Genomic DNA, 20,478 nt, shown 5'->3' with positions numbered 1-20,478 from the left:
AAACCACCTAAATTATTTAATTTTGAAGTTTTAACTCTTGACAAAAACGCATCCCTAGAAAAAGTACAGTGTACAACACGAGAGAAAATGACATATTTCTCTCTCACTTGATTTGCGGCACTCGCCTCGTGCCTCGGCTCGTGCCAACAAACTTCTGCGCTCGTGAGAAATATGTATTTTTTCTCTCTTGTTGTACAATATACTATTTTCTAAGGATGATATACAATATGCAACTTCTCTCACTACTTACATACACAGGGCCGTCTCAACCCGGAGATAAAAGGGGTGCGAGGCACACGGGTGCCAAGTCCAAGGGGCGCAAGCCGAACACTTGCTAGGCTCAAACGTGCGCCTTTTGTCCTTAAAAAAAATTACAAATAACAAAAACATACAAGTGCACTTTCGGTATTTTTTACAAAGGCTGTTAATGCTTACTACACCTATGATATGCAAATGAAATATGAAAACCATTTAGATTATTCAGACAATAATTTCAAAAAGGTACGCGTATTATATACTTAATTTCTGTAAAAAAATATGTAGATCTAAAAAAAAGACTTACACTAGAAAGAGTCATATACAGTAGACTCTGTCAATCAAGCAGCAGTTGAACGCGAAAGAAAAAGGTGGAAGGCGGTTTTAGAAAGAATTATCAGTAGTAATTGCACAAGAGCTCTGAAATTATTGAATTTTTCCCGAGTGACACTTTGACAGTTTTAATTTCACGAGCCGAAGGGGAGTGAAATTATGTCAAAGTGTCACGAGAGCAAAAATTCTATATTAATTTCAGAGGTCGAGTGCAATTTGTTGCGATTATTTCATGAATAAAACTGTTCAAAACCAAAATTTTATTGTAATTTATTTATGTAAGTACATACCATTAAACACACAGTTTTTATAAATATTTGACGATTGAAAGTCATCACTTTTATAATTTTTAAAACATTAATTGTCATTAATGTCACTGAATGTATTTTTTCGTAGCAACGAAGGGCATCTGACGTAATATACTTAACGACGGGAGATTATCAAAAATTATCGATTTAATTCAGATTTCTGTAGCTTTCTATTGGTCAGAATCTCCTATGAATGAAATAATCAGTAGTAATTGCACAAGAGCTCTGAAATTATTGAATTTTTCCCGAGTGACACTTTGACAGTTTTAATTTCACGAGCCGAAGGGGAGTGAAATTATGTCAAAGTGTCACGAGAGCAAAAATTCTATATTAATTTCAGAGGTCGAGTGCAATTTGTTGCGATTATTTCATGAATAAAACTGTTCAAAACCAAAATTTTATTGTAATTTATTTATGTAAGTACCATTAAACACACAGTTTTTATAAATATTTGACGATTGAAAGTCATCACTTTTATAATTTTTAAAATATTAATTGTCATTAATGTCACTGATTTCGTAGCAACGAAGGGCATCTGACGTAATATACTTAACGACGGGAGATTATCAAAAATTATCGATTTAATTCAGATTTCTGTAGCTTTCTATTGGTCAGAATCTCCTATGAATGAAATAATCGAGATAATAACATTTTTAGCACGATAAAATTTACCATTAAGAGGAACCAGTCAAAGGTTGTATGAATCGGAATACGGTAGCTTTTTTTAATTTATATGTAGAATGTATTTCCAATTTTGATAATACGCTCTCGGAACACATTGCACGGATTCAAAGTGTTCAGCATCGTATTCCTCATTAACTTGGACATAATATTCAAAATGAATTGATAAGTTTAATTAGTAAAAAAATTAAATGCACAATTGTTGATTTTTAAAGCAATCTAAATATTATTCTATAATTTTAGATTGCACACCTGATATTTCACACAAGGAACAACTTACTATTGTTGTTAGGTTCGTTTATCCTAATTCGTCAACAAAGCTTGCCGAAGTTAGAGAGCATTTTCTAGGTTTTTTACCGGTTACTGATGCTACCGGACAAGGATTAGCAAATTATTTGTTAGAATTTTTGAAATTAATGAATATTGATTCAGATGATTTACGAGGCCAAGGGTATGATAATAGGGCAAATACGAGAGAAAAAAATATTGGCCTTCAAAAAAAATTTTAGACATGAATCCTCGTGCGTTTTGTGTTCCTTGTGCGGCTCACAGCCTTAATTTAGTGCTAAATGATGCCGCTAAATTCTCAATGGAAATAACAAATTTTAAATTGTTAAAGAAATTTAGGTATGTTTTTTCCGCATCAACATTACGGTGGAATGTCATAATGAATGAGATACCCACCTTTACATTAAAACCGCTTTAGCAAAGGTTAATATTGTCAGCAAAACTTTGCAAACGAGCGATATTATGTTTGTTCTAGCATCAGTTTCAAACGGTTTGAAACCATCAGCGAATAGTGGACCAGCGCGAGTAGAGGGGATATCACTGGTGACTGGTAACTGTATTATGTTCTCTCACTGACCAACTGTTTGCTGACGGTTTCTGACTAGTTTGACTGTTTGCTAGAACAAACCTATTATTATTTCAGACCCGCACTGTCACTGTATTTTGAAGATATTAATTGACTCGGTATCAATTGCTAAAGAACTTGATTGCGAAACTAAATTTTCTGAAACTGTTCGTCCTCGTCCCCGAAAAAGACATTTCAATTACGTGGCTGCAGACGAGCCTCTTTTAGACCCAAAGAAAAGTTTGAAGTTAACTTCTATTATTATTTATTGGACATTCCCATTGCAAAATTAAGTGAAAGATTTGAAATGTTGAGGTTACATAACTCTAATTTTTCTTTCTTGGAAAGTAGGTAGGTATATTGAGTTGGAGAAATTCCGGAGAAAACTTAAAAAACACAATGTTTAAATTTACAAAAAGAAACCAGCGCATGGAAATAGGTCTGATATACCTAGATGGCGAAGGTCCATTCCATGATTTTGAATTGTTACCAATACTTTTTATAAATATAGACACGACTCTACTCGATAGTTTAAGTTATATAGGTATAATATATTTTAATAATTTACTCTCCGTTTTCCCAAATCTTTCTACATGTCCAAGGATATATTTAATACTTCCAGTAACAATAGTTGAAGGAGAAAGGGCTTTTTCTAAACTTAAATTGATAAAAATTATTTGCGCTCAACAATAAACCTAGACTCTAGACAGATTAACAAACCTGGCTATAATAAGTACAGACAAGCAAGTAAAAATAAATATCACCGAAGCAATAAAAACTTTTGCCAACTTAAAAGTTAGTAAAGTTGACTTTGATATACGTTAAAAAGTATGGTACAGTGTTATAAGATTGATCTCTTTTGAATAGGACTTTTCATCGATTGTCATTTGTTTCGAGCTTCTGTGATATGTTGTATAATCTATGTATAATATTAATATACACGGATTATACGACATATGACAGAAGCTCGAAACAAATGACTGTGAAAAGCCCTTGACTGAAACCATGTTTTTTAATACATAAAATAAATAAAGAAAACAAACATACATATTTAGTTTTAATTTTAGCGTACGTATAACTATAACCTATATAATCTTCTGAGAAAAGGGGGCGCAAAGATGAGTCTTGCACCCCGGCGCCTTGTATGGTTAAGACGGCCCTGTACATACATTCAATACGAAAAATTCCTCACGCAGTGAGAAAAGTCGGCCATTGCAGTGAGAAATATATTTTCTCACGGGTTCTCCTACGGTCTTCCATACTATGATCGCCGTTTCCATGGTAACATGCACAATACAAACACAATTAATGTTGTCAAATAAATGTGTTAAAGCAAAACCTATATAGTACATTCTTTCACGGTTTTTGCTCTGAATTTTAAAGAACCGCTTGGATTGACATGAAATTTGGCATACGCATGGCTTACATGTCAACTAAAAAAAGTGATATTGTGCCGATGTGTGCCTTTGCCCTGAGGGTGACTTTCACCCCCTCTGGGGGTGAAAAAATATAAGTCCAAAATAAGTTAGGAAATGGATGAACTGAATAATTTTAAGTAACTTTTTTTCTATAGAGCTTTTTCGCCAAGTCAACACTTTTCGAGTTATTTGCGAGTGAATATGTTCATTTTTTAACAAAATAACTATATTTTTTGACGGTTTTTCGAAAATAACTCAAAAAGTAAGTATTTTGTCGAAAAAAACGTTTTTAGCAAAAATATGGCCTGTAAAAAAGTAATAAAATAATGGTGTACGCGTTAGGCCTCTGGACCTCGTAAAACCAGAGTTATAGCCAATGAAAAATAGATTCATATTCACCAAAGTTCAAATAGAATACTTCGAAGTGAAATATCCAAAAAATTAAGCACTTTTTGGAGAAAATCCATTATAACTTTTTTAAAGTGTTTAAAAGGAGCTTTATTTCTGTTTTTATAAAAAGTTTTTATCATTAAATTTAAGCAAGTTACGCTCAAAATAAAGTTGGTCCCTTTTGTTTTGTCAAAAAAAAATCGGGAAGACCACCCCCTAATTAGCAAATTAAATGAAATAAATCGTTACCGCTCCACAAATTATGTTAATTATGTTGTGTTTATATGATCTGTAAGTTTCATCGGTTCAAAGTGCTTATTTTTGAAAAAAATTTGTTTTAAAGTGAAATTTTTAAAAATGTTAATTTTGAAAAATATGATTTTTTTCAAAATAACTTAAAAATTGTTAGAGATACCAAAAATCTCGAAAAACAAAAAAAAGTCAGCATTGCTTTTCTGAATATCATGTATTTTTTTTGTTTTTCTGTTAGACAAAAATTGATTAAGATTTGGTGTTTCTAAATTTGCATACATTCGTTGACTCGTTCAACTCCTTTTAACTACAGCCCTTTCAAAAATAAGGACTTTGAACCGATGAAACTTACAGATCATATAAACAATACATACACGAGTCAAGAACTTGTGAAGTCGTAAAGATTAAGTTCATTTGAGATACTAATTAGGGGGTGATTTTCTCAATTTTTTACCAAAAAAAAGAGACTAACTTTATTTTGAGCGTAACTTGTTTACTTTTGATGCTAGAAATTTTTTTTATAAAAAAAAATCAAGCTTTTTTTAAACACTTTAAATAAGTTGTAATAAGTTTTCCCCGAAATGTGCTTCATTTTTGGTTATTTCACGTTAAAGTATTCCATTTGGAATTTTACGAATATGAACCTATATTTAATTAGCTATAACTCTGCTTCTACTATGTATACAGAGGTGATATATACACCATTTTTTAAAAATTTTTACAGGCTATAACTTTGTTAAGAATGTTTTTTCGAAAAAATACTTACTATTTGAGTTATTTGCAAAAAACCGTCTAAAAGCGTGGTTATTTTGTTGAAAAAATGAACATATTTACTGGCAAATAACTCAAAAAATATTGTCTTAGTGAAAAAACTCTATAGAACAAAAGTTACTTAGAATTAGTCAGTTTATCCATTTCCGGACTTACTTTGGACGAATATTTTTTCACCCCCAACAGGGGGTGAAAACCACCCCCGGGGCAAAAGCACATATCGGCACAATATCACTTTTTTTCTTTGACTTTTTAGCTATGTGTTTGCCAAATTTCATGTCAATCCAAGCGGTTCTTTAAAATTTAGAGGTTTTGCAATATTTTACCGTTAAAGAACGGACTAATACCAGGAATTACCTTTCAAAAATAACTGTTAATTAGAATTTTAAAAAATAAGGTATATAAATTTTAAGAATATTAAATACCTACATGTATATATGTATTTTATTTCAATTTATGCATATAATATACCTAAAAGCACCTAAATTATTTAATTTTGAAGTTTAAACTCTTGACAAAACCGCATCCATAGAAAAAGTACAGTGTACAACACATGAGAAAATGACATATTTCTCCCTCGCTTGATTTGCGGCCCTCGCCTCGTGCCAACAAACTTCTGCGCTCGTGAGAAATATGTATTTTTTCTCACTTTTTGCACAATATACTATTTCATCATGGCCATGTTCCTCGTACAGTGAGAAATTAGGCATCATTACCTACTTGCCAGAGATATTTTTCTTTGTTCTTGTTTACTGTACCAATAATGTCTATTTTAGTAATGATGTCAATCGGTTTTCATTACTTACCGAAATACAGTGATGAGCACACTAATAACCGGCAAAATAACGCAAAAGTTGGAAAACACATTAAGTTGTGTGATAAAAAGAAATGGAATTAGTGGAGGTGGGACATTTAGCGATAAAAACTTATAAATTTACATTCTATTTATTTTCCCCCCTTTAGACGTATCAGAGGAGTATGTCAACTAAAATTGTCACTGTCAGAGTGGCAGTTGCCAAACTCGTCCGATACGTCTAAAGGTGGGAAACAATAAATATAATGTAAATTTATATGTTTTTATCGCTACATTTCCCAACTCTACTAGTTTCATGTCTTTTTATCCCACAACTTAATATGTTTTCCATCTTTTGCGTTATTTTGCCGGTTATTAGCGCGCTCATCTTCTTCTTCAGGTGCCATCTCCGCTACGGAAGTTGGCAATCATCATCTAGCTATTTTAATTTTTGAGGCACTAGCTTTAAATAGTTGTTTTGAGTTGCATCCAAACCATTCTCTCAGGTTCTTCAGCCATGAAATTCGTCTTCTTCCGATGCTTCTTCTGCCATCTATATTCCGAGTATATATGTAGCGAGTATGACATGTCCGAGGTACTGTAGCTTTCTTTCTTTAATTTTGTAAGTTCAACTTCCTTCTCCTTACCTATTATTCTCAGTACTTCATTGTTTGTAACTCTACCTACCCAGGAAACCCTCATAATTCTTCTATAGGTCCACATTTCAAAGACGTTAAGTCGTCTCATTGTTTCTACATTTAACGTCCATGATTCCACTCCATAGTATAGTACACTATATACGTAACATTTTGTTAGGCGTACTTTAAGAGCTAATGTTAAATCTTTGCTACATAGGACCTTTTTCATTTTCATAAAATTAGAACGTGCTTTTTCGATTCTGACTTTGATTTCTGCAGTGTAGTCATTATTTTCTGTTACAAGTGTTCCTAGGTAAGTGTACTTTTTTACTCTTTCGATCTGGTGGCCCTCATCTTCTTCTTGTTGTACCTATCCGTTTTGGATGATGGCGATTATCATGGCAAGCTGTAGTTTGCACACTGCTGCTCTAAAAATATTTGTCGTTCTTGTGTTGAATCACGTACGTAGATTCTTCAGCCAGGAAATCCTTCGCCTTACTGGTCATCGTTTCCCTTCCATCCTTTCCTTGCACGATTAGTTGCAGCAGTCCATATATTTCGCTGTTCCTCATGATGTGACCGAGGTCACATCTTATACGTGGTCTGTATAAGATACCTTCAGGATTCGACGATAAAGTCACATTTCACAACCTCAATTTTTTTATAGGTGGCGTCTGTGAGAGTCCACGACTCAACTCCGTACAACAGTATAGGAAAGATATAACATCGTAGTAACCTAACTTTTCTGGGTATTAGAGAATCCAACGATCTGTCAAACTATTCCAATATGTCTGGAGGCTGGCATGCAATACATTGAAAGCATATGATAGTATAGTGTTATTTTAGTATTTTAAAGTAATTTTCGTATTTTATGTACGTGTAAGTATTGCTAAATACTTCTGTGACATAGTAAAAAATATTGCTTACGTCAATAAACTTTAATAAGTAGTTAAAAAGTTTTAACTAAGTAATTTGGAAGATTGAAGAAAGTTAGGGTAACAATTTTTATGTTTTATAATAAAAAATAATATTGAGCATGCCTAAAATAGATTTTAGGTAAAATCATCGGGGTAATATGTATTTTATTATTTTAGGTACCTAGTACTACCACATTGTATCGTAAATTTGAAATTTTAATTTAAATAAATTATCCAATAAAATGGCTTGTGTGCAGTGTTGCCAGAGAAATTTTTGTAAATGCACCGGAATTACTGGAATAGTGACACAAAGTACTAAACCAACACATTTTGTACAAAAACTTAAAAAAACGTCGTTTAATATTATTTGAAGCAAATTTCTTATGTCACAAAATTTTAGGTTTTTACTTTAGGAGAGTTAAGTATCAAAAGTTTGGTTGTTAATTGTATCAAATTGGTACAATTGTCACAACTCTGGCAACGCTGAATTGCCTGCCATACGTCCTGTCATTAAAAATCACGTGGTTTGGATTGCCTAATTGATAAATCATGACATTTGAATAACTTAGCCATTTTTTGAAATGCAGATCTTGCTTTCTCTATCCTACATTGAATTTCTATGGAATGGTCCCAATTTTCATTGACGTTCGTACCAAGGTAGGTGTATGTTTTTACTCTTTCTATTTGTTGACCGTTCACACTGCTTCGTCCAAATTGCTGTTCCTTGTTAGAGATCATCATACATTTTGTTTTCTTAATGTTGTTCTGAAGCTATTTTCTTGTGGCATTTTTATAATCAATTACTTTTAATGGGAAATAAGCCACAATTTTACCAAAAAAATGATTTTATTAACGTTTCGACGCCCAAGTCGGGTGTCGTTGTCAAAATACAAAATAATGTATTTTATTTTATTTACAAAATAATATACATTATTTTGTATTTTGATAACGACACCCGACTTTAGCGTCGAAACGTTAATAAAATCATTTTTTTGGTAAAATTGTGGCTTATTTCCCATTAAAAGTAATTGATTTTGTTTTCTTGGTGTTTAGTGAAAGTCCGTATCTCTGATTGACTTCTGCGATTCTGTTCATTAACTCCTGCAGGGCTTCAGAACTGTCAGCGAATACCACCGTGTCGTCTGCGTATCTTATGTTATTGATACATCTCGTCCTCCTTCTAAGTGCCTTCTCTATTGAGGTTGGCGATCAATACGGCAAATTTCTCTTTGTTCTGGGCTAGATGGATTAAGTCATTCCCTGTTGTGTGGGTCAAATCTCTGATGTTTTGGAACCAGGATTTTTGAAGTGAAAACTTCTTTAGGGACGTTGTGCAATTTTTGGATAGGGGAAAAGCAGTGATTTCGCGACCGTCATCGCTTATGCTATATATTAATTGTATGTATATATAAATTGTATAGAAGGATTTAAATTTAAAATAAATGTAAAACCTATTTTAGGATGGGAAAAAAGGATTTATTTCACGACCGTCATCGCGACCGTCATCTCTTCGGCGAAATAAATTTTGTACGTATCTATGTATATTATGTGTATCTATACATAAATTGTATAGAAGTATTTAAATTTAAAATAAATGTAAAACCTATTTTTGAATGGGGAAAAAGAATTTATTTCGCGACCGTCATCTCTTCGGCGAAACAAATTTTGTACGAATATGGATTGAAGTGAAAACTTCTTTAGGGACGTTGTGCACTTTTTGGATGGGAAAAAGTATTGAATTAGCGACCGTCATCGCGACCGTTATTACTTCGGCGGAATAAATTTTTAAAGTGAAAACTTCTTTAGGGGACATTATGTACTTTTTAGATAAGGAAAAAGTATTGAATTAGCGACCGTCATCACATCGACGAAATAAATTTTTGAAGTAAAAACATCTTGAGGGGCGTTGTGCACTTTTTGGATTGGGGAAAAGTATTGAATTAGGGACCGTCATCGCTTCGACTAAATAATTTTTTGAAGTGAAAACTTTTTTAGGGACTATGTGCACTTTTTGGATGGGAAAAAATATTAAATTAGCGACCGTCATCGCGACCATCATCGCTTCGACAATATAAATATTTGAAGTGAAAACTTCTTGAGGGACGTTGTGAACTTTTTCGATGGAAAAAAGTATTAAATTAGCGACCGTCATCGCTTCGACGAAATAAATTTTTGAAGTGAAAACTTCTTTAGGGGCATTGTACACTTTTTGGATGGGAAAAAGTATTAAATTAGCGACCGTCATCGCTTCGACGAAATACATATTTGAAGTGAAAACTTCTTGAGGGATGTTGTGCACTTTTTGGATGGAGAAAAATATTAAATTAGCGACTGTCATCGCTTCGACGAAATAAATTTTTAAAGTGAAAATTTTTTTAGGGACGTTGTGCCCTTTTTGTACTGGGGAAAAGTATTGAATTAGGCACCGTCATCGCTTCGACTAAATAATTGTTTGAAGTGAAAACTTTTTTAGGGACTTTGTGCGCTTTTTGGATGGGAAAAAAAGATTAAATTAGCGACCGTCATGCGTCATCGCGACCATCATCGCTTCGACAAAATAAATATTTGAAGTGAAAACTTCTTGAAGGACGTTGTGCACTTTTTGGATGGGGAAAAAGTATTAAATTAGCGACCGTCATCGCTTCGAAGAAATAAATTTTTGAATTGAAAATGTCTTAAGGACGTTGTGCACTTCTTGAATGGGGAAAAAGTATTGAATTTGCGACCGTCATCACTTCGTTGAAATAAATGTTGTACGTATATTAATTATGTGTATGTATACATAAATAGCATAGGGCATACGCATCGCGTATATGATATAGGTATAGCACTTAATTTTGGATGGGGAAAAAGGATTGAGCTCGTAATTTATATACTATAAGAAGTTTTCACTTCTGTCGGCACTCCCACGAGTGCCTTCAATTTTTTTTCTTTCTTCCTATACCCCTTTTACCTTCGATTTTGCCTTCTAATATTACCTGGAGCTGCTCAAATTCCCTATGGCGCATTATGTGTCCTAGATATGACGTCTTTCTAATTTTGATTGTGTTGACCAGATGAGCACGTGTGTTCATTATTTCCAGTACTTCTTCATTTGTAGTTTTGCTGGTTCAGCTTATTCTTAGCATTCGGCGGTACATCCACATTTCGAATGAATTCAGTTTGTTGACGTCATACTGTTTTAATGTCCAGGTCTCACAGCCATATAGTAATAGAGACCACACATAACACTTTAGTGTTCTCAATCTTATTGTGACTGATAGCTTGGGGTTACTCATGTGGGGATACTCTTGGGGATGTTCATGAAGCCAGATCTTGCTATTTCAATGCGTCTTCTAATTTCTTTTGAATGGTCTATCTGACTGTTTAGCTCTCTGCCCAGGTATATGAAGATTTGGGAACTCTGAAGGGTGATACCATTGATTTGTATGTTGGGTGTAATTTGTTCATGGGGGTTCTTGTGGAATACCATGATTTTGGTTTTGGAAAGATTAATATCCAAGCCCAGTCTGTGACTTTCTTCTGATAGTATGTTCATCAATATTTTTAGTTGGTCTTCTGTTTCCGCTAATACTACGGTGTCATCGGCATATCTTACATTGTTAATGATAATTCCATTGACTCTGGCACCTTCAGGGCGATCTTCAAGAGAAGCTCTGAAGATATGTTCGGCATAGACGTTAAATAGTAGAGGTGACAGAATACTCCCTTGACGCACTCCTCGTTCTATGTTTACATAATTGGTATTTCCATTGTCTATTCGAACACGTCCTGTGTGGTTCCAGTATATATTGCTTATTATAGCTATAGTCGTGTCCGTCCAGCCCTAGTTCTTTTAGCAACTCAATCAATTTTTTGTGTCAATGCGGTCGAAGGCCTTTCTATAATCGACAAAGCACACATACAGCTGTTTTTGAACCTCGAGTTACCTTTCTGCCATTAATGTCAATCCCATAATTGCTTCTCTGGTGCCTGTACCTTTTCTAAAACCATAATGAGAACGACTTAGGTACCTATTCTTCACACTTATTGTGAATGCGGTTATAAATTACTCGCATAAAAATCTTAGCGGCATGACTCATTAGAGCTACAGTTCGATGGTCTTCACATTTCCTTGCTTTTTGTTTTTTAGGAAGAGCTACATATGTGGATGTTAGCCAGTCATGTGGTATAGAGTGCCATGTTCATATATAATGTTAGAGGTAGATTAATTTCCTGACAGCATCATCACTTAGGTGTTTAAAATGTTCGGCTGTTGTTAGATCTTCGCCGGGTGCCTTGTTGTTGTTAATTCTAATTCCGGCTTGAACATCATCCACTGCTTCTTGAAAGATTTGCTCATCAGAGTAGATGTTAAACAGCAGTGGTGATAGAAGAGGTATAACCAGGATGATCCTAAGGGGAAGGGTTACAACTACTTGATGGTCTCTGGGGGGTATGGAATAGTAATGGTGTTAGGCGTATAGAGCTCAAATTACAACCAAATGGGGGTTATAACCCTCAAAACCCCACCCCTGGCTACGCCTATGCATCCCTGACGGACCCCACGTTTGATTTTGATATCGTCGGATTCTCCTGCCTCTGACCGGATAGTTGATGTTTGATTCTAGTACAGATTGCTGATAATTCTCAAATCACAGGTGTTTATTCCAATATTGGTTAGTATCTCCATCAGCTTGTCGTGCTTTACTGTATCGAACGCTTTATGGTAATCAGTGAAGCATGCATAAATATCGCAATTTAATTCTCTACATCTTCTCTAAAGAGAGCCTCTCTCGTACTCACTGCATTCCGAAAACCAAATTGTGTACGACTGATTTTTTCTTCGCACTTGTCTATACAGGATGTTTCATTAATAATTGTCCATATAATAACTGGAGAAACCTTAGCACAAAATACGAAGATTTAACCTAAAACACTTAAATAAAATGTGGTTCCTTACTGAGTTACAGGGTGTTTTATCTAAAAATTTAAAAACTACTTTTGTACAGCATTTTAAAACTATTCGACGTATCCTTTTCATACTTGGTAGGTAGTATAGGTACTGTACAAACTACTAAATTATGTTAAACAAAGGTTTCTGGCTATTACCAGAGGCGTACGACGGGGGAAAGTGAATGGTTGACCCTTTCCAAATTCTACGCCACTGGCGAAATTGCTATTTTAGTTAAATTTTTCGATTCTCCAATACTTTCTATGAAAATAATATACTCTTCATTCATGATGATAAAGTCATTAGTTTTCGAGATGTTTGCATTTAAAAATGAAACGACACGGTTATTTTGATTAATGTATTGTGCCGCTTCATTTTTAATTTCAAATATCTCTAAAACTAATCATTTTATCGTTACGAATGAAGAGTATAATATTTACATAAAAAGTATTGCAAAATAAAAAAATTACACTAAAATAGCAATTTCGTCAGTGGCGTAGAATTTGGGAAGGGTCAACCAGCCACTATCTCCTGTCATACGCCTCTGTTAGTAGCTATAAACGTTAATTTATCTTAATTTAGTAGGGTGTACAGAACCTACACTTTCTGCCAAGTATGATAAAATACGCCAAATAGTTTTAAAGTACTGGGTACAAATAATTTTTAAATTTTAATCATATTTGAATCATATCATAAATTAATAAAAATAACCGTGCCGTTTCATATTTAACTTCAAATATCTCGAAAACTAATGACTTTATCGTTACCAAGGAAGAGTATATTATTTACGTAGAAAGTATTGGAAATCTAAAAATGGCACTAAAATAGTAATTCCTCCAGTGGCGTAGAATTTGAGAAGGGTCAACCATTCACCATTCACTGTCGTACGCCTCTGGTGGTAGCTAGAAACGTTTGTTTATCATAATTTAGTAGGGTGTCTAGTAGTCGCACTTTCTGCCAAGTATGAAAAGAATACGTCGAATAGTTTTAAAATGCTGAGCAACAATAATTTTTAAATGTTTAGATAAAACACCCTGTAACTCAGTATGGAACCACATTTTATTTAAATGTTTTAGGTTAAATCTTCGTATTTTGCGCTAAGGTTTCTCCAGTTACTATATGGACAATTATTAATGAAACACCCTGTATGGCCCTCATCACTGTATATTAATTAACAACAATATTAAGTTTGCCACGCACGGGGAGCTATACTATAAATATCATATTGCTTGATCTCTATAGTAATAAAATGAATGATCCTGCATACACGGAATTAATGGTTCTGTATGTGCAGGCTCACACGGAACATACTTGTAAATTATTATTTTTGAGATTGCCAATTCGTTGCCTTGTCGTCGCTGCGGCTACGTGTAGTATCTGAGCGTGGTTACATGGACTTCTGACGTAGTAAAAAAACTACATGCTCACGTCTCCCATTTTCCAATCGGGTGGTAAACGCAACTTCCATATGGCAGCTAATAGTACAACATAATATGGTGATGATACTTTACCCCACTTTTCCGTTTCCATTTCCAGTTTGTTGCCATATTGTTTTTCTTCAGAAGCCTGGTTCGAAACTCCAAAGGATCGCCATATGGTAATAAAGGTAGGGATGTTACCCTTATGTGCGGTTGGTTATCAGGAATACACTTATATTTACTCATCTGTACTTTATTGTTGGATAAATTCAATGTATTGTACCCAGCTGATGACGACAATGACTACATTCTATTCTAAACGGTAGAAAACTTCACACTTAGTTGAAACTCTGCTCCTCGTAATCTGACTGATTAATTAGAATTAATAATCTCGTGCTATTTTGTGTACCTATTTTTACATGCGTCCTTGTTTATATTTTCATTTTCAATTCAACTTTGCAAGTATGTAATTATGATATCATACTAGGATTCTGCTTAATAAGCGGGATTTCATTGGCTCAGAGTGAATGCGTGTGCCCCAGATACTTGTATTATATCGATGGTATTTTATTATTATTGTAACAAACAATATCGTCAATATCGTATTAAATTCCGTTACACGCTGCCGGTAGTCAAACGACCAACGGAGTAAAGGGGAGGGGATACAAGGGGTTACAAGGGGGGTTATAACCCCAAAACCCCCCTGGTTATGCCACTGTAAGCGGCAGTAGTTAATTCGTAGTTAAGTGAAAAATTCTTAACAAATACTTGACATTTATTAAAGTTTTATAAGTAATTATTAACACAGTTTTTTTTTTAATATTTATTTATTTATTCAATTACCTAATTATTGCGAATGTTCCAATTAAAGACACCAATCATATAGTGCGATAGAGACGCACCATATAGTGCGGCACGCGGCGGAGGCTTAAAAGTCGAGTGGACGCGCATAATTAACAATTAAAAAACAACGGCCTAAATTAAAATAATCTAAATTGAAATAAGCCCCAATAACTCTTCGGAATCTTGAAACTAAATGTTTAAACTTCAATGTAGGCACTTAGCAACCTCAAAAATAATAATTTACATAGGAAAATGTTTTCAAGCCTCCGAAATGCGTATTTTCGCATTTATTTAAATTTTAAATCGGTTGTAGGTAACTCGAAGACTATCAATTTTCAAGAAAAATGTTAGACCTGTTTGTTTGAAATGACTCAAAAAACCTAAAAAATCGGTAAAAGAGGTGAGGTTTGGAATTTGTTTGAAAATATTTGTACCCTTCAGATTTGTTCAACAGAATCCTCAAGGAAACCGAATCAGAAACATTTTTCATACGAGAGCGGTTCACAACATGGACTATGACTATACGACGATAATATTTATATAAATAGCATGAACAATTTATAGATAATTCTTTTTTTATTAAGCATAATGCCTCGACAACTAAAGGCCATTGGACATGGTACAGTTGATTTCGCAATCAGCTTATAGTGTAATGTGTAGTGTGTGTGTTGAGTAAATGTCTCGTTAATTAGTAAAGTCGACTTCGTTGTCTTTACAAAGAGACGCTATCCGAATATATCCGAATGTCTGCGTTCCTTGCAGTGAGTACCGATCCCACATATCCGGATCAATGTGGCGACAGACCGATCCGCATATGAAAAAATCCGGATATCAAGACCACTTCTTTTATAGTCTCTGAAACGTTTTCTCCTTCATACATTCCAGTAATCAACACCTTCAATAACTTTCTTCGACAGGCACGTTTTATAGATTCTATAATACCTTGATCCATAGTCTTATAGAGGGATGTCACATTTGTAGGCAAAAAAGACACTTTATTTCGCCATCTTTTAGTTCTTTTGGGTCGGGATGAGAGGGTGCGTTATCCAACAGCAGGACTGCCTTTCTCGGTAGATACGGACGGCAGAACCGTCCGGATTTGGTGAGGTCCGGATATGACAGGTCCGGATTTGGCAGGTTGTAGGTACTATATTTTCATTTATTAATTTTTAATAAATGAAAAATTTCCTACGCTAAAATTCGAACTCACAACCCTTGGATCCAAAGGTAGGCTCTCTTACCACTGAATCACAGATGGGTATTTCTTTCTTTTAAAACGAACAAAAAAATAAATAAGTAAGTTTTATTATAGCCTGCAATATTAATAGTGGGAGAGATAGAAGCGGATTATGCTCGTGATAAGTAATATGGAAAAACTATACGGGGATATGTTGAATTAATTGTGTACATGACTTTCCCCAACGTGCAGAAAGCAGAGTAGGGGACGAGGGAAGTTATAAAGGGTCAAAATCGCGATTTTTATTATTTTTTTTATGACGCTCAAAATCGAGATAGGTAGTGCACCAAAATTTGGGAATAAGTAGGTTATGACGTAACTAAGTAATATCTTCATAGGCGAAACGCTGTGTGGCCGACAAAGGGTGGGGGCAGGGGTGAATATAAAAAATATAAGGGATTTTTTGTGACGTTCGTGATCGAGATAGTGAACCAAAATTTGGGAGTAAGTAGATCATGACGTAACTAAGCAACATTTCATGGGGAGGAAACGCGGAAACGAAAAAGTCGCAGTTTTTTTTTAAACGCTGCACAATTTTTTGTCCCGCTCGTAGCGTTCCGCCCCTGGATATTTTACTTAGTTATGTCATGATCTACTTATTCCCAAATTTTGGTGCACTATCTCGATCGCGAACGTAACAAAAACACCGTAGATTTTTATATTCACCCCTGTCATCCACCCCTTTGTACCCCAAGCAGCGTTCCGTCCCTGGAGATTTTGCTTAGTTACGTCATGACCAACTTATTCCCAAATTTTGGTGCACTAACTCGATCATGAGCGCAACAAAAAAAATAATAAAAACCGCGAATTTGACCCCTTATAACTACCGTCGTCCCCCACTCTGGTTTCCGCCTCTGGGGATTTTACTTAGTTATGTCATGGTCTATATTTTCCCAACCTATGGTACACTATCTCGATCAGGAAAGTCGTAAAAAAAACCTTATAATTTTTATATTCACCCCTGCCCTCACCCCTTTGTCGGCCGCACAGCGTTCCGCCCCTGAAGATTTTACTTAGTTAAGTTATGACCTACTTACTCCCAAATTTTGACCTACTTATTCCCAAATTTTGGTGCACTATCTCGATTACAAGCTAGCACAAAAAAAAATAATAAAAACCGTGACTTTGACCCCTTATAACTACCCTCGTCCCCCACTCTGGTTTCCGCCCGTTGGGGAAAGTTATGTACACAACTAATTCAACCTATCCCCGTATAGTTTTTCCATATTACTTATCACGAGCAAAATCCGCTCCCAGCTCTTGAACTATAATATAACATTTTTTTAAGCCGACATAAAAGTGAGGAGTTTTAAACAACAACAAAAATAAATATGTGTTGGTTTATAGACTCGTTTGATAACTAACAGTTCAAAAAAACTATATACTCATTATTATTACCTATAAGAAAAAAGTAATTACAATATTTCACAACGGATTTAATATAAGTATGTATACCTAATATTTTAAAACCGAAATTTTAAAATAGAACCTGTAAATGAAAAGGAATCATGAGTAATTATTTTAATTTGACATTAAATATATCTTGATATCATTTACTTTTCACGACAAAATAAACCATCTCAACTAACCTTTTTCACGGCACTAAACAAAATGCTAATAATGCTAGTGCTTTCCGCTGATTTCTTCTCGATGACTTCATTTTCTGTATTTTTCTTCTCCATGACCTCCCAAAACCATCCACTTTACAACTACCGATTGATTTTCAATACACTAAAAAAATTATCAGCACTTTTCAGTTTCAGGTTTTCAGCAGGATTGTTTAAAAAATAATATAACCTAAAAACAGTCCGTAAGACGATCAATAAAGCGCCGTATTTATTGCAGGATTTTAGTTCATTGTTTACCAGAGTATAAAAATGAATCCTGCAAAGTATGATGTCACGTTCTATATGTTAACCTCGCGATGGGAAATTGTTTACTAATGTTGGCAAGTGCGAGTGAGTAATCTTTTTTGGAATTCCATGTCAATATAATTTTATACATTCAACATTCATCTTCACCTTCACTTTATAAAATAAATAGATAGAAAGAAATAGATAGACATCTGAGATAAACGAATAACCACTAAGAGGTAGGCAACACAACATACAGATCCTATATGACTACATAATATTAATTTATTATACTTCGATTATTATATTTTTTAAGCCGATGCCGCACTGCAGGATGCTAGATGGTGGCTTGGAGGGTGGATTTTAAAGGTGGATGGTGGAGGGTCGCTGCATCCTGGAGGCAGTGAAAGAGTAAAAGGAAGTCAGTATCCAACTGACTGCTGAGGAATCGTTTGTTTCATTTGTTACGTTACGTTTGGTTTGTTTTTTTAGCATATGGTCATATTTATGCTAAATATATTAGAGGTAAAACTCACTCACTAAACTTTTCGGAAAGTGGAGAAAAATCGACTTAAAGGCAAAACTTGTTTTTTAAATTCACCTGACTTGAATATTGGATTTTTTTTAATGCAACTGCAAAGAATAAATAAAACAGATATTTTAAGCCATGTTTCGTCACATAGGTCTACTGGGTCCCAAATTGCCCTTCTTTTATACACAGCACTTAAGCCGATGCCGCACTGCAGGGTGCTAGATGGTGGCTTGGAGGGTGGATTTTAAAGGTGGATGGTGCAGGGTCGCTGCATCCTGGACGCAGTGAAAGAGTGAAATGAAGTCAGAAGTCAGTATCCAACTGATTGCTGAGGAATCGTTTGTTTCATTTGTTACGTTACATTTGGCTTGTTTCATTTGTTACTAGCAGACTATGGCTTGGCTTGCAAAGCTATATATGGGAATACCAAAGAAAATTAGTGGAGTTAACTCAAATTTGTATGACAGACTCAATTGTACAGGTAAAGATAGAAAAACATAACGTCGATGCCATTTAATATAACATCAGGACATAGACAAGGAGACCCCTTATCCCTTATCTCCATTGCTATTCAATTTGGCCTTAGAATATGCAATGAGTAAAATAATATCATCTGAGATGACAGGGGGATCTGCGAATCGATGATCAGAACTATTGTTGGCTTTTGCTGATTATCTAGATGCAGTCGCTTATTCTACAAAAGATGTGAGAGAGGTGTTTTTACAACTAGAGGAGAAAACAGGTAGTTCTTATTCTCTTTTTGCTCTAGTACCCCTGTTGTCTCTCTTTTTCCTTTTCACGATTTTTGTCACAGCCTCTAGCACTTCTTAAACTCACTTTCCCCCTTATCACTATGGTCAAGAAATTGTATGCTTCTAAAATGCCTACTCCTGCATATAGCTCCGTTATTTCGTCGTTGAACTTTCTGCATTCGAACACAAAATGGTCTGATGTATTACTTATTCCATAATCCACACATCTACCATCTATTGCCTTTTGCCTTGCCTATTCTCTAAAGACTCTCATGACTCGTGTCCTGTAAGCAATTGCGTGAAGAAGTAGTTCTTGCTTTTGTATTTGCATTTCACCATTCCTCCACGACCAGGATCAGAGCCATGCAGCTCTCGTGCCTCAGCTCACATACCCACTCTTACTGATACTTTGTGATGGTTTCTATCCATCCTTATGTCGTCTCTTGATTGCTCTTGCCGTATGATTTGGCTCCCCTTTTACCTGCAGGTGTATTGGTAGTCCACCAGCTATACATTGTAGGGCTACCGTCGTGGTAGTTATGTAGGCGTATACTACCCAAATACATAATAATAACTAAGAAAACAAACAAGCATACATTTGGGAAATGTACCGATAGAAAGGGTTGATAAATACAAATACCTAGAAACCTGGATTTCAGAGAAAAATGATCAAACAACAGAAATAAGGACCAGGATAGAAATAGCAAGAAATGCGTTTGTAAAAATGAAAACAGTTCTCTGCAACAAAGACCTTAGCTTAGAACTGAGAGTAAGAGCTTTGAGATGCTACGTGTTCTCGATACTACAATATGGACTTGAAAGCTGGACATTAAAGCAAGAACACATAAATAAGCTATAGTCATTTGAAATGTAGTGTTACAGAAGGATGCTTAGAATAGCATGGACACAGAGGAAAACGAACACGGAAGTATTGCGACAAATGGGTAAAGAGTGCGAAATAATAAACACAATAAAAATAAGAAAGTTACAATATCTGGGACACGTAATGAAGGGACCGCGATATGAAATGCTAAGACTGATAATAAAGGGAAAGATAAGAGGCGGAAGGAGTATACAAAGAAGGAGAGTGTCATGGTTAAAGAATTTAAGGGACTGGTTTAGATGCAGTTCTATAGAACTCTTTAGAGCAGCGGTGGATAGAGTAAAGATAGTAATGATGATATCCAACCTCCGATTAGGAGACGGCACTTGAAGAAGAAGAATACTACCCTTGATGGGGCTTTTCTTTGTGCCTTTTGGGTTTTGGAAATAAGAAAAAGGTTTGCCGGTTTCCATTCCTC

The 20,478-nt window shown here is 34.9% G+C and overlaps 1 protein-coding gene across 1 annotated transcript in view; it reads right to left on the bottom strand.

Moving 5' to 3' along the window:
• Positions 1–18,045, bottom strand: part of LOC114349349 (extended synaptotagmin-2) — an 83,784-nt gene extending 65,739 nt beyond the window's left edge. The window contains exon 1 of the mRNA XM_028299693.2: positions 17,630–18,045. Within this exon, the coding sequence (XP_028155494.1) occupies positions 17,630–17,722 (93 nt within the window). The 5' untranslated portion in view covers positions 17,723–18,045. The remainder of the gene's footprint in view (positions 1–17,629) is intronic.
• Between the last annotated feature and the right edge of the window lie 2,433 nt (positions 18,046–20,478).

Source organism: Diabrotica virgifera, chromosome 4 (genome assembly GCF_917563875.1).
Source record: "Diabrotica virgifera virgifera chromosome 4, PGI_DIABVI_V3a".
In the NCBI taxonomy this organism is placed as follows: Eukaryota; Metazoa; Arthropoda; class Insecta; order Coleoptera; family Chrysomelidae; genus Diabrotica; species Diabrotica virgifera.
This window is presented reverse-complemented; position numbering and strand designations above follow the sequence as displayed.